The 15,910-nt window shown below is 39.8% G+C and overlaps 1 protein-coding gene across 1 annotated transcript in view; it reads left to right on the forward strand.

Moving 5' to 3' along the window:
- LOC105939754 (rho GTPase-activating protein 32) overlaps positions 1 to 15,910 on the forward strand; it is a 38,555-nt gene that overhangs the window by 983 nt on the left and 21,662 nt on the right. The window contains exons 2-6 of the mRNA XM_012882046.3: positions 7,744 to 7,857; positions 8,749 to 8,854; positions 11,075 to 11,166; positions 11,426 to 11,510; positions 15,733 to 15,819. Coding sequence (XP_012737500.2) covers positions 7,769 to 7,857; positions 8,749 to 8,854; positions 11,075 to 11,166; positions 11,426 to 11,510; positions 15,733 to 15,819 — 459 coding nt within the window. The 5' untranslated portion in view covers positions 7,744 to 7,768. The remainder of the gene's footprint in view (positions 1 to 7,743; positions 7,858 to 8,748; positions 8,855 to 11,074; positions 11,167 to 11,425; positions 11,511 to 15,732; positions 15,820 to 15,910) is intronic.

Here is a 15,910-nt window from a genome sequence, read left to right on the forward strand (position 1 = left end):
ACCGCCTTTTGGATGAGTCAGAACAAACAAACTATATGCATTGAGTGGCCAATCCAGATTTGGACTGTTTTTGTGAACACTATAACTTGTATGGATAGAAAACATGTGCTCAGTTATTTGAAAGAGTAGATAGGTTTGAATTCAACATATTATAAAAGCAATGTACAATTCTTACATTTTCTGCATCAAACAATGCGTCTCTAACCATTAGTTGACTTTGATAAACTAACAAAGTCCTCAAGGTACATGCTGTTGGTTGACGGGTTTATATTGAAATGCTAGGCGGGGCGATTTAAAGGGAATACTAGTTGAATGTGGAGATGACTGATGGTATTTGAAAGATTCCCAAATCAAATTATGTTTATGGCCCCCGTACAGCCTTGAATTGGGTCTGATGACAATCCGAAGTGCTTAAATAGCAGGCCACTCGAGGTCATTTGTGGAAAAAAGTAAAGAAAAGACAAGAAGCTTGTTGGTTGGGCCAATAAAGCACAATGAAATTACTCAATGTGTGACAATAATTAAGTAGAGTACTGTCATATGAGCAGATAATTTCGCAAAAGAATTTTGGAAAGCATTCTTTTTTCAGGCTATTTAGACCAAATGAGACAAAGATTCCTGATACTGTTCATTCATAAACAGTTCTACTGTCTTTCAAGCACTAGGATATACATCAATTAAGTATATATATATGTATTCTTCTTCAACATATAAAGAAACTAAGTTGTTTTTATGTTTTTGGAATATGTCTGTTAAGTAATATCCGTCAGATGTAGGACGTCATACATTGCTTGGAGAGAGGAGTGGCACCTGACATTTTTTTTGAGATTCACAAGAAGCAGGGGGACTTGTCTGCAAAAAGCAATCTGTGCATACTCTATAGTCAGCAGTGTGTCTCCATCAGGTTGCTTCCAGAGAATCCATAGTAACCAGCTGCTGAACTGGCCTATGGAGGGCAGTAGTCCCCAGCACTTCCATCGAGCTTTGGCTGAGATATCCAGAACAGGCAGAAAGGATGTGGAACAGCAGACTCACCGCTTTGACCCCTGGACAAAATAATGCCTACAGCTCTCCTGTTTCACATTTCTTAGGCCAAATATTTTCAGGATTCCCCATAGTCCCCATTGCATATTTGTTCTACGTAGGAGGCACTGAGAACACTTTTGTTGACCCTTTAGATTTAGACATAGGGATTGTTTTGTGTGTAATTTCATGTAGATTTAAACTATCCCGAAATTAAACTGTTGTCTAAAGGAGACCAAACAGCTCTCAGGACGGGTGATGACAAGTCTTTGACGTACGAACAGCAGGGCGACAGGCCTGAGAAATCAGCATAACTCCTCGGACAGCAACGTCACTCCTCCAGCATTCATCCAGTTTTCATGGTAACCAGTTCCTGTCCTGGCCAATGGGGAGCAGTGGTTCCCACCACTTCTATTACCCCTTCTGGTTGTAGCTCAAAGATGGCAGATGCAAACGATACAGCAGACTCTGCGCTTCAACGCCTGCACAAAAAGATGGTTTTGTTTTTTAAAAGCAGTCATTAAATCATGCATTTTAGACCAAATGACTCAAGGATTTTACTTTTGAGGATACATTAGGAATGTTTATTTTTGTTTTTGCAAAAAAAAAAAAAAAAAAAAAACCCAACTGAAACCTTTTTTATTGACCCGTTTTAAAATTAATGTAACATCTTTGCCATTTCAAAAGTTCCACATTCAGCTGTGATAACACAGTTGGAGTAACTGGAAACAACAATTCAGTATTAGGCAACGTGAAATCACAATTTGAGCAACACAGTGAGAGAAGTCCTCAACTGGAATTTGATAGAATGGGTTTCCATATAGATATGTTTTTTTTGTGGAGAACTGAATCACAGTTCTCTAGAAATACATTGAATAAGTCCATGTGATAGTGCAAGGCTGAATATCAGAGATTGAGCTTGGCCAATTAGTTACAGAGAAATGAACTCTTAATGTTGCAGCATTCAAAAACATTTTGGACAGTTTTATGTTCCCAGCTCTGTAGGAGCAGTTTGTTCATGTCCCCTTCCAGTTCCATAAAGACCACTAACAGGTTGCAAAGCAATGTATATAAGGCCATGGCTGAGCAAGTTTGATACGGGGATCTTCTTGACTGGTCTCACTGAGCTATGAAGTCAATAAGTAGAAGATCTTTGGGATGAATTGGAGCAGAGATTGTGAGCCAGGCTATCTCGTATTGCCAGTTTCTGACTTCACATTCTTCTCCTGGAAGAATGCTAATGTACAACGGCAAACTAACTCCTGAACCCTGTGGAAAGCCTTCCCAGCAGAGCTGAAATATTATCGCTTATACGCTGTGTCAGCGTCATGTTAATTCATGTGTTGTGCATCGAGAATGGAATTTCATTAAAGCTTGTGTGTAAAGGCAATGTCGTGTAGGGTTTGAAAAAAAATCCCGTCAGTTGCCAGAACTGCTTGTTGGTCCAGCAAGGTTCACAAAGTTGCTATGGAGCTGATTAAAATCAGCACTGTAGTATTTTACTTGCATGTGAACATGCTGTGTGTACAATTGCAAAGTCCATCCTCTTTTCCAAGAAATAAACTTTACCAAGAAAACCCACCATTGCATAGATGTGTTAGGCCGGTTAGATGTAACCATCATAGCAGCAGATAGCAGTCAATCTTCTACAGACGAAATACGTAAGGAATCCTTTCCACAACACCAATTATTTTGGACAACCTTTTCCTACAGTTGTTTGTGTCATAGACAAAACATATTATTAACTGTAGCTCAATACTATTCAGTGCCAGACCTCATTAATCACAGTGTAGTATCTATTTTACAGATGCCGCATGGGGGTCCCATTAGACTGAACGAACATCTGTAGTCCCGACTGTCTGGGCCTCTCAGGATTAAGTTAGCGGCTCATGTGTGTTGCTTCTGCGAATCGATGTTGTCTTCCTAAAATATCTTTCCTGCGCAATAAGATTTCCTCCGATTCACTATTTTTGGTGCGCCACTCGCCCGTTTTAGTGAGAGCAGATTTGTAGCTCCTGAGTGACAGACTGGATTGTTGATTAAATGTTTGGATCAGCGTGCGCCTGCTGTTCGCTCGCCACTCTGGCCTTCATCAGGGATCGCTCGCTAAGAGATTTGAGCCGTGACATTTTCTCCGTGTGGGATGAAATAATCTCAGTCTGGCAGATTCCAAGAAGATTAGAGAATCCAATTGACTCCCACCACTGACCAGTTCACCTCATTTCCTTCGTGAGGTGACGCGAGTCCCAAAGCGCCGGGTGACCATGTTAGCCGACTGGCTGATGATGTGTCAGAGCTTCTGGTCGAAGGTTCCTCTGAGGCTTCATTGGTCTCCATGTTGCTCACTCGCCTTCGCTCTGGAGGAACATCAAGTCACAATGGATGGGAGACGGGTTGCCGTGGCAACCGGAGGGCTTTTTTTTTCTCCTCTGCATGTACAGCTTGTGTTGACGGCAATCAGAATGAGAGCACGAAACCAACTTTCCCACCTGCATTGTCCTAAACCTCTGGAAACCTGACGCAGGCAATCTGACCCACAACAACAGCTATTTTACTTTACTTTAAAGAGTTATTTTACTGTGATCAAGAGGTCATAATTTCTCCTATTTTAGAGAGAAAAACGCTTTGGTCGGTGTTGGACTGTTTTTAAAGTGCTTTACAATTAAAGTTAGCTTGGCTATTTTACAAGAGTCCAGTCACAAAACAGCAATCAGAAATAAAATTAATCAAAAATAGTGTGTAATACAAAGTTTTCAGATAAAGATGTGCAGCTGAATTAACATTTATATGATCATTTGATTCAGTAAAATAGACAAATACACCAACTCAGATTTTTAGCTAATAATTGACAAGAAACTGATTCTTTGACATTAATAGCAATTTACTGTTTATAATTCAATTTGATAGCATTAAACTTTGGTTGTGTTGTCAAGTAGTCTGGACAGAATGTATATATGTAGAAAAATAGATACAAATGGTACCTTTGTTCTATGCTCACTTCACAAAGCAGCGTGAGCTAGGTAGTGATGTCATCAGGGGAAATAATTGTTTACACTTTTACACTTAAAATAAAACTTTTCTCTTTAAAAATATAATTTTTTAACAAAAATAGTCTCTTATGTAACTAAGCTAGACATCTTGTTAAGTTTATCATATATTGGCAAAACGGGATGATGATAAAAAAAGTAGAATTTAAAATATGCCTGCAAATTAATTCCAACTTTTATGTGCATCTGCTTGCATAAACGAGGAATTGCACTTACCTTGCCATTGACTTTAACTTAAAAGCCTCAAAATTGGTATTAGCCTCCAATTTTGATTTCACGTTGACAGAAAAAGGTTAATTTTTACTGGTATAACTGGTATAAAATATATACTTAAATCCGGAATAGAGCTTTAGCTTATTAAAGTTTCTAAATCATTTTTAGAGGTCAAAACTTTTAAACATGCAATAAGATGGTGGAAAAATGTGAAACATAGCTTCTCGCTTCTCAGTCATTTCATTCATAATGAAGGGCTTGTGACTGAACGAATCGTGACATTTTTACCTGCGAATATTCATACGGCCATTTTCTTGTCAACATGCCTGCTGATGCCGGTCCCGCAAACAACGCGTAGTATTGTGCGTGCTGCCCTATTTTCCTTGCAGAAATGCCATATAGGCCATCACATACCAGGCGACATCCTTTGTGCCTGCTGCTCCAGTCTCCTTAGATCAGAGCTGCGCCTCCCGCAGTAACTGGGATAGTTACAGTAAAAAAAAAGCCTCTTTATTCATGCATCCAGAGTAGCAGCAACTTTGGTACTTTGGACATGAATCATGATAGAGGAGCTGTGGAAGCAGCAGGTATGTGTTGTAGGGATTTCAAGGTTTTCGAAAGAAAAAAAAAAAAAAAGAGGAAAATATTTTGACAGGTTTGATTTCCTCCTTTGCTTAATTTGGTTTTCTCACGAACAATGCAACATTGGTTGGTGGCATGCATGTGAAGATCGCTCTAATACATGCTCCTTCACCGCTTTGGCGTTTTGTAGGCTATTGGAGCATTTCTAAATAGGTGTACTGTTACCGTGTTTGGGTGGAAAGAAGTGATTACTTTGGTGCCCCTCTGTCTTGGCTGTCATCAGATTTCACATTAAAACCTGCAAGTCTTTTATCATGCAGGTGCTTTAAGCAAGCTCGCCCCTATGCTATGTGCAGGACGGCATGTTCTTCCACTCAAACAGACTCTCTCTCTCTCTCTCCCTCTCTTATGTGCTATAATCAGCAAGGTCAGGTATCGTCGTGTGCGCCGTAAAACTTTTTTTTTTTTTTACATGGAAATAATTCAGCTGATAGAAACACATTGTGTTACTGTTCTTTTTAGGTTACATTTATAGTGTTCGCAGGCTCTAACTACATAATAATTAGAATAAGTGTAAATCAGGAAAATGGTACATGATGTTGAAAATCTTTAAAGAAAAAAAAACATAATGAGGATAAGTGGATACGTGCATATTAGACAAAGCTTTGTTGTTATTCAACTGCGCATTCACTTTGTACATTTGAGCAAAATTTTGTTGAAAGAAGCTTGCAGTGGTCAGAATGGTCTGGACCTCGATCGAACTATTTCTTTTTTGCTAGACTTAAAAACTGATCAGAGATGTTGTCAGTCCAAACTGCAGTGAAAGGTGGTTTGACTAAGTACTGACTCATGAGGGCTCTTTACAATACCCCCATACTTTTCATAGTTTTATTTGTGAACGCGTTTTTTTTTTAAGCTACTGCATATATTCTCTTTATTTCATTACACGGTCATAGACTACTTTGTGTTGGGCCGTCAGCTCAGATCGCATCAATATACAGAAAAGTTTTAACATGACATAACGTGAACAACTTCAAGGAGCGCTATTCCAAGGACTGTCCATTCATATAAGAAGACTATAAATGTAGCCGGCGACGGTTATATAACATAACTTTATGTAATGTGGTTTCTGGATGGATGGTATCTAATGCATTTTCTGTCCTTTGGCGAGGTTGAGCTGAGATATAGTATAAGATGAGGTTGAAGACGAGTCCGACCTGCACAGTATTCCTAAAATGCTTGCTTGAATCCTGCTGACTCAGCAAGCTTTATGGGAGTCCAGGAGCAGCAGAGCCAGAGGGTCTGGTGGGAAACCGCTTCTACAGCAGCGGTCAGTGGAGGCTAATTGACATTGTTGTTAGACGCTGTGGTCGATCCGCAGAACTCTTCAGACATGAGGGTTACCTTTCTCTTTGTTAACTCAGTTTTAGTGGTGAGAGCCATGAGAGGAGCCTGTTTTTGCCACCAAGACATTGTTTACTGATAAGCACCCTCATAGAAGCACGTTATGGGAAAATTGTGAGAGAGCCAAGTTTGCTTTATAAGGACATTCTAATAATGGCAGCATCATTCTGTAATAAATAAGTTAAAAGTGTAGTGCTAATTAAATAATTCTGTGATAGTGAATAAAAACAGTAACCGTTGGATCCCTGTGAAATAAAGTACATTTAAGAAGGTGACGGAAAAGGAGGAAAACAAAACGGATGCATCTGAGCAAGAACATAGAACAGCGACGCATAGAATGAGCCGTATAGACAGCCTCACAATCCGTCTACTTTGGCGTACATTTAACATATTCTAGTCTTTAATCTAATATCGTTATACTACACACACCTCTAATGGAGCAATTCAGTCGTAACATGTTTGGCAGATTGTATTCCACATGTGTTACATATTGCTAATGGGTTTCAAATAATTTTCTGATACAATGGGTGACAATGTCCTTTTAATTTTATGCAAACATAGATTTTTCTGTTTTATTTATTTTGGATTTTTTGACACATTTAAGCCAAGACATTCAAGTTGCAACCAAGTATCCTCTATGGTTTGCTGGAGCTTGAAAACCTGAGACAAGGCTTTGTAACCCTTTGTAATTGACTGATGTCAGTTATATTGTTTTTCATCTGTTGTCGGATTTCTGCAGATCTGGGATCTGTGACTCGGTTTCCAAGATATTTTAGGCCTAAATCCTGTCATCAAACAGATGCTACTCAAGTGATTTCTTGATTTGATAGGGATGACCGTAATCAACCTGGGCTTGGCTGAAGAAATAAAAAATGTGAATCACCATTAATTCATGATTTCACAGTGGGTGTGATTGCTTTTTAAAACAGGTTGGTGAGGATTCCTTTTCTCCCTTAAAAAATGAAATCATCATTGGAAAACCGATGTTTGTATTTACCCATGTTACCTTTGTCTAATATTAAAATTTGATTGACGATGTAAAACATATAAGTGTGACAAAAAGCATCAACCTGTAAGGTGGGAAATACATTTTCTCAGCCATGTAAAATAAAAAATTAAAAAATTAAAGGCAGAGTAAAGGGAAAATCAGTAAATGTGGGTCTCTAGCTGCTCTGCTAAACGCATCATTATGTTGGAGAGTGCCAGAGTTGGTTTTCAACAGATATTCTGTCAGTTCTAGTAGAAAACAGAAGCTGATTTTCTTGTGAAATCTGTCCTATGAATTTCCACCCTGACGTGTTTCATCGCCGAGGCAGCGCGCGACACTTAAGCATGATGTCATCACAGATTACAGTCGGGGTGGATCGTAGCCTCGAGTGGGTTAACGTCTGGCGGCTTCACAGCTTCGGACCCTCCTACCCACCCACTGTGACTTTCTCTCCTTCTCTCTCCTCCCACTCACGTTTCTCTATAGTAGGCTGCTGCAGCGGGGCAGTATCATGGAGGCTGGATGCCTGGTTGCCGCGGTGATTGAGAATGCTGCCTCAGGACCCCAGGGAGAACCAGGAAGTAGTGACGTCCTTGAGGGGTGAGTTACCGAGTTCCCGGCTTTGTGTCTGCTTACCTGGATCCCGAAAAAGGCCAGATAGCAGCGTACTGGCATGAGCGTACGTGGTGTGCTGCTGTGTGCATGCTTAACAGGCACGTGGGAATTTGCATTTCAGATGTTCTGTATGTAAAAGAAGAGGGATAACAAAATGACCCAGTTATCAGTGTGAGACAAAGAGACAAACTGTCCCTTTTTTTTAAGCTCCATCAGCGACGGACCTCACTTTCTTGTGCTTATGTAATTTGTTGAAGTTCCTCTCGGATCACATAAGTGTCGATGAGCGCCTGTGTTCCAGGCCATGTCTCCAGGTTTGATCACGCTGAATCGCTGTAAGACGGCCAAACTCTCTGCAGCCTTTGTTGCTTAGAAAAGTTTGTCTGAATGGACCTCACCTTCCACTCCTGAATGCATTGAGTCACATTTCAAGCGAAGGTTTTGTGAAGCACTCCCTGTGGGTGGATTGTCTTTATGGCTCACTGAATGCACGAGCTTTGAGTGCACATAAAAGACCCAGTGGATCTTTTTTCCTAGTTAAGCAGAAACGGCAGATACAGTATTTTTACAGACTGATCTAGGGCAGGACTTGTCTGTAACTGTTCATAGTTACAGCTGATGGAAATAAATGCATATGTTGATGTGTTTTCTGGATAAGATTGTTGATTAAGAAATCATGTCAGCATGACATGTTTTCTTCGTGTCATTCTGCTGCAATGTCATGATTTCAGCCCAAGCCATTTCAATAATTATCCCTCACTTGCTCCTTCTGGTGGATGAAAATTAAAAAAACAAACAAACTGAGAGGCCTTATCCTCCATGAGGTAATAGTTTATGTCCTGGCCTGTTTTAAGCCTCTATTTTCCTCCTTTGCAGTGATTTGCTACCATCTACTGACCTCGGCAAGGACGATGCCTTACTTCCAGATACCAACATTAATCCTCCAGAGGAGAAGCAGCCACAGGAGACATCCACTGCCCTGGTACACGCCTACACACACACACACACACACACACACACATGGCACTGACTCATAGCTGAGGCAAGAGAATTCATAAAACCCAACAGACATGTTGTCCTCCCTCCGAGAGGTTCCTGCGGTTCTTCTGTTCATTCACACTGTAACGTTGCTTCAATAAATCACAAGATTTCAGCACATACTTTTTGTTTCATTTTTGCTTTCTCAACACCTAACAGGGTCAAAACTACACATACAGGTTAAAATGCATTCATCCATCCCATTAATATATGTAGAAATTTGCCTTTGAGAAACTAAACGGTTATTGTGACAATCATCAAACTTAGCATTATTCTCTAGGAATATTTGACCTTTCTTTCTATCAGAGCCCTTATAAATTGGTTGGGTTCCTCTCGTGGCTCTGGCTTTCAGCCATAAAATATAATTGTTAACTTGGATGAGGTCAGAGGCAAATAATAGGCTTAATGTTAGCCTGCTTTATCCATTCCAAGACTAGTTCGGATGTATCTTTTGAATTGTTGTCCTGTTTGAACACAGAGTTATACGTCCAAGTTTCAAGAGTCTATTAGCTGTCGATATGAGGTGCAGTTGGGGACTTCTGAGGGAGTCATCCTTTGGTATTTTTGTGTAATGCACCAGTATCAACTGCAGTGAAAGAGAATGATGCTGTCATGCACTGTTAGGTTTCAAAGGCTCAATTTGAATCACATACTTGATATTATTGTGGCCAAATATTTAAATATTTGCATTTGGAGAGATTTGGCTTGCAGCCCTCCGTGCTTCTTTCCTGGTACGAAGTCGACATCGAAAGCAGAGTTTAGTCTTGACTTAGATTCAATTTCAATTCAATTCAATTCAATTTTATTTATATAGCGCCAAATTCAGGTAATAAAAACTCAAGACTTCACTTATATCCATGTTTCAGGGCTCAAGTCAAGTCAATCTCGTGTAATCAGGATTAAATGAAAGCTGGTATGTAAGCTAGAGACTTCAGCTCTGACAGGTGATACATACACATGCTTTACTATGGAATGATGTGCATGATTTTATGAGCCTATAACATTTGCAAATTGTTAATGGTTTATAACAATGTGCACACGTTAGCTGTAGTTTCATAGGAATGACCACATTAATGTCTCTTCAACTGAATGCAGTACTGTGTCCAAACCAAGCATACATTTTTAAATGACAGTAACTACATTGTAGACAACTTACATGCGAGTTTCTCTAAGTAAAACTCTTTATACCAAAAAAATAAATAAATAATAGGGATGAATGTCTGGATACAAGAGCCCAAAACACACCAACACACTAAGGGATGTAATTGGTGTTAGTAATACTTGAAACAGCTTAAATTATGATTATTAAAGGTATATAACCATGTAATATACTTACTAAAAAAAAGACCAAAAAAGACATTTGATCATAATAAAATAATGTTATATACAATTAAATAAACCAATTTACAAAAACTTTAACGGCCTCATATCAGAACATTTACTTTAGCATCCACTTTAGTGAACACCAACCTCATACTGTATTCCCAGCGAACTTCCAGTCTTTTCCCTCTTGGAATCATATTTTTTGTGCTTTTTTCACTGGATCTTGGACCTTTCTTCATTGTTTCGCTTGGCTATGCTAATAGGTGTTAGCTGCTTCCTTGTTTTAACCCCTGCTCTGCATGTGCAGTACGTACTTCTGTTATTATCGTAAATAAACAAAAAAGGCTTTATTTACTAACAAATTGAGCAAAAACAACACATAAAACACCAGAAATAAGAACAAATAAATCTTTCATAAAAACTTTGAATGCAACCAGAGTGAGCTACTGACATTTACATTTTTAAGAAGTCAAATAATGTGGCAATGCACCTTTAATGGGAGAAATGTTGCCTAGATATCTGAAATGTTTTATTTTAACTTTGAGCAACTTGATTCATAGATAAATGAAACACATACCTAGCCTTTCCAGCCTCTATGTAAGAATGCCATCTGAAACTTTGGATTTTTAGATTCCTTAAACTTTTTTTTTTAAATACAACTTCAGTTACAAAGATTTTTTAACATCATTTCTGACTAATACAAATGGCATCTAAAGAGAAAGAATGCTATAAGTAATATTAGCCGTTAGATGTAGGGGTGTGCTTTCATTACGTATTCAAATGGAATGTCATAAGCTATCTATTCCTTTACCCCTGACCCTATTCATGCTGTCTTTGGCAGATGAGGAGCGATGACATCACAGAACACCCAGCCGAGCCCCTCCTGCGCTCCTGCGTCAGCACAGCGAGTATGAAGGTCAAGAACATGAAGAAGTAGGTGCTCTCAGTGACGCTGTTGCTGCTATTAAGGAGTATTTCGCTGACCTGAATATAGGGTTCCTATTCAGGCCATGTGAATTGAGGGCCTGTGTTGTAAAGATAGGTGCCTCTCACGCTGAATCTTAAAACGCTGCTCTCGCACACAGGCTGACCTCTCCCTTCCTCCTTTTTGTTTTGTCTTGCTTTGCTCCTCGCTTCATCACAGCGTCAGTGTGTCTTGAATGTTGATGAGTTGCTGTTCTGTGTGTTCTAGGCTAACGTTCCCCAGGGGTCACTTCCCCAGATTGGCAGAGTGTGCCCATTTCCACTATGAGACAGTTGATTTTGGCAACGTTCAGGTGAGCTCTAAAAATACTTTGTAGAGTGTTATTAGCTCTCATAACTGTGCGTTTGGCCCGCGTTCAGCTGGTGTTTCTGCTGCTGCCTTAAACTTTACTCCCGCACTGTGACATAATCAATACTCTTGCTTGTGTTTTCTGGACTTTTATTAGAGCAATATCCCTCATTCTCTTTGAAAAAAACTAGTTCTGCTAAGGCACTGCTGGAGATGGAAAGTAAAACTTGGAGAAATGAATAGTAAAATTGTTGGTGCATTGAGGCTTCACTTACGTCCTATAACTCTGGTGTAACTCAGGGGAGATCTGTGTGAATGTGATTTTAGTGGGACCCATTAAAGGACCGTTTACTTAACTTAACTGAAAAAGTAACAGGATCACAGCAAGGATAGTCTCTTAATGGTCATTAAATGCACATCTCACATTTTGGAACATCTGCAAGCTCTTTGGATTAATTATTCACAGACAACAGTCTGCAATTGTTAAAATGTTTTTTTGCAACGACTTCTACTTGTGGGTTGCCTAAACTTTTATGTGCTAAGTGCTGCTGCCCTCAGCCTCCAGTTAAAATATTAGAAGCCAGCATAATCTTACTTCTGGTCCTGAGAATGTTGTCGTTGTTGATTAGCACAAATTAGCGATCAGTGGAAGAAATGGGATTTTCACCTTGCAGGATGCAGAAAGGCAATTTTTATATTTTACCACAGATTCATGTGGTTACATGTTTTAAACAAATTTTAGGTTACATTATTTAATGTTTTACATGCTTTTTTACCTTTTACAATTAGCAGTTTTTCTAAACCTCACTTCATTAAAATGATTAAAACAGCCAGGAGTTTGATTTAAGCCTTTTCCATGTCTGGATTAGTACAGAAAAATTAAAGTTGCATAAAGTATTTATGTTTCCAGGTTGTTTTCTTGATCCCATTGTTTAAAATACATCCATCCATCCATCCATCATCCATCCATCCATCCATCCATCCATCCATCCATCCATCCATCCATCCATCCATCCATCCATCCATCCATCCATCCATCCATCCATCCATCCATGCTGGATGGATGTTTGTAGTTCCAACAGTTTAAAATAAAAACAGGAAATGTGTTCCATATATAGATGATGAAGTATAATAATTAACAACACTTTTATTAATTACAGCATACGTAAAGTTATGTTGCGTGTCTTTTGCCTCGTATTGCAGTCTGGTGGATGTAGCGAGCACTTTGGATGAAAATATCAGTAAACATGGCCGAGACAGGACCGATATTGAGATCAATATTGAGAGAGCTGAGAAAATAGCCAGACCGCCACGGCAAAAGCTGTTTTTTTTTTTAGCATCAGGTAATCGTCTGTTGCTGTTGGCAGATCAGGTTAAACCAATCAATAATAAAACCTATAACTGTTTCCTCTTAACGATCCAGATGCAGGTGTAGTCATGATAATTAGCTTTATCTGTAACAGGTTCTCAGAATAACCCTACAGTAACATTATTGTTGTCCATTTAAATCTTTACAAGTAAAACATGGACACATTATTTGGAGAAAAGGAAGTCTTTTGCAATAACTGAATGGCTTGCTATTTCTGAGTAGCGTAATCTAGTGGCTCAGTTGTTGGAAGCAACATGTTGTTGCATGTCGACACATCAGAGTGACGATGTGCATAAAAACTTGAGTTGAGATGACTGTGTTTTTCTGAATTTTGCTTGTATTTGGGTTTTTTGAGTTAATGTTTTTGGTCTTTTGCCACTGCAGTGCATTACAGGCAGACTGAGCCAACCACAGGATGCTTTTGAACAACTCCCTTGGGTGCCAGTTTGTTAGGTCTCCAAGCTACTGTTCTCAGACTATACTTATCTTCTTAACTCAACAAATCACTAAATTTAGAACTGCACTGTATGAACCCAAATCTGGAGACTTGCTGTGACTGGTTTTGCCTTGGGTGCTATAGCTACATTGCGCTATGCTGTAATGAGCTAGCCTTTCCAAACGTAACGTTGGCTTTCTTTGGCAATTTCCAGCTGCGTCCTCGGCTGCCCTATGCTCACATTTTCCTATTAAATTTATTTTTCCACACTTCTCCTATTTGTTTATAGAAAGCCATCAGAAGCAAAGAGCCTGAACACTACTGAGAAAGAAACATTGTAAATAATTATGAAAAATCCCCATGAAGTAGTAACCTAGTGCCATTGGGAGGTATTGGTTATATGGGATTCGAGTCTGAGGTCTATCCTCTCTTAAAAAAAAAAACTTTGTCAATAGGCCTATCTGAGGATTTTTGTTATTATAATAATTATTACTATTAATAAAACTGCATTCAAAGGAATTTTATCACTAGCACATGGCAAACGAAGGAGCGGTGTTGAGGAGAAGCTATGAGGTCCACATCATTTTCCAGTCATGCGCAGAAGTACCCATCCTGTAACTGTGTTGTAGTTCTGTTTGGTTACCAGCAGAGTGCATCAGTCATCTCTGCACAACTGGAAGCTGCTGCTGCTGCTTTAGCTTAGCACAAAACAGCCCGAGCAGTGCATGTGATGCACATGGTGGAGCCGAATCCCTGCATGCTGCATTAATGAGCCATGTTGTGGCTGGCTGAACGTGGCTTTAATCGCAGATGATTTCACTCTATTTGGCTTAACGATCGGCAGCAACTCCAATGGCCTTTGCATCTTCGCTGAGAATTTGCAGAAAAAAAGAATGAGCTTTTTTTTTTAAACAGAGCTGAGCAAAGACAGGAGCATCATTTTGAGCAGACACTGACATGAAAGGCAGTGCTGCATATATACAGTAGATACTGAGGCACGTTGTACAATTCGGGGTGTCTTTGACTCCATCTGGGAGATAAGCCTTTGTGCATAAGCCTGCATGTGCATTCACATGAGTCTTAACAGCAAAGATGAAACGCATTGATCAGGTCTCATGTGTTCTGCCTACAGAACAGCACAAGGACAGCAGACATCCTCCGTCTGCAGCCCGACAGATTCGTCTCCAGATTAGCTCCAGTCTCGCCTTGAGAGCACGGGAGTTAGAAATGATGGAGGGTCTGTCTGTCTTTTTCCACGTTGCGATATGATGGATGGGCATATGCATCTGGGTGTCCCAGATGAACCCATTTAAAGGCAAACCTCCTTTTGTCAGTAGAGAGAGAACGGTTAAGAGGGGGGAGGGTGATGGAGTACAGGAGAGGGAGGAGGGGGAAAACAGGAGGCAGAGGCAGGGTCGTGAAGATACTCAGAGGGAAGCATCCGCGTCTCATATTTTCTGCTTTCTGTAGCTCACTGGTGCGTGGTGGTCCGAGGCTCTGCGAATAAGCTTCTTGCGTGCAGCGGCGGTGGGACAGTAAACGGGCGAGTCAGGAGCAGCATTTAAACCCTTCTACTCTCTTTTTGGAGGAGCTTTCCGTAGTCCCGCACACAAAGAAGAACCACTTATTCATCCGCAGATGGATATCTGAGATGCTCTAGTGGCAGGTAACATGAACAGGGCCCATGACTGTGTATGACTTGTTTGTGATTGAATAACATGATGCAGGTATGTTTCTGGGGAAAATGGTGCAGATCGCTCTGGGTTGCTTTTTTATTAAAAGAAGGTATGCGTTGCATGAAGACAATATGAAAAAAATGCAGATTTGTTGTCTAATTTTGAATAATTTATCAAGGTATTTCTTTGATATTGCATTGTCTCTATGATCACTGAACCGTTGACCTTATGAACCTTGCCAGAGCTTAATTAGCTTTGTAGTTTAGACTCATAATTGAACAAAATAAACCTTGCAGGGAACTACATTTCCTCCATTGTGACTCATTGAACAACAAATTTCTCTGTCTGCGGTCTTCATCAGTTTGGTTTGCTGTAACTAGGTCGCTGCATGTTGTGTAACAGTGTATCTGGATGGGTTGCTAACAGTTATAAATAACCAAAACTTCCTTGGTATGGAGGTCTCTGAAGTAAATTCTCCAGAAATGCCTTTGATCTCTTCGCGTGTTGATTTCCTGTCATCTCTAAGTTCACAGAAAGAAAATCTATTATGCATTTAAAACTGCAAGATGAAATAATTGCATCCTACGTAGGTGATACATTTAGTTTTATTACTAGACACGACACACTTTTTTGTATCCCAGGTCAAAAACAGAGAGGTTTTTGTATCAGGCTCATCTATAATTTATACACCATCCTCAATCCAAGCTCCTCTGTTTCTCCTTCCTCTTGTTTTTCCCCTACATAGTTGGCCTTGGCAGAGGGGCAGAACGAAGGACCGAAGCCTGGCCTGGACTGTAAAGAACTTGTCTTTCTGGTCCAGATCACTTGCCAGGTAGCCTTACTGGAATATATCACAAATATCTGTGTGGTATTTTGCTCAATTTAGATTAAAGCTTCCCCTGAAATGTCAGGAGGAGAGCTGA

This window comes from Fundulus heteroclitus, chromosome 18 (genome assembly GCF_011125445.2).
Source record: "Fundulus heteroclitus isolate FHET01 chromosome 18, MU-UCD_Fhet_4.1, whole genome shotgun sequence".
NCBI lineage: Eukaryota > Metazoa > Chordata > Actinopteri > Cyprinodontiformes > Fundulidae > Fundulus > Fundulus heteroclitus.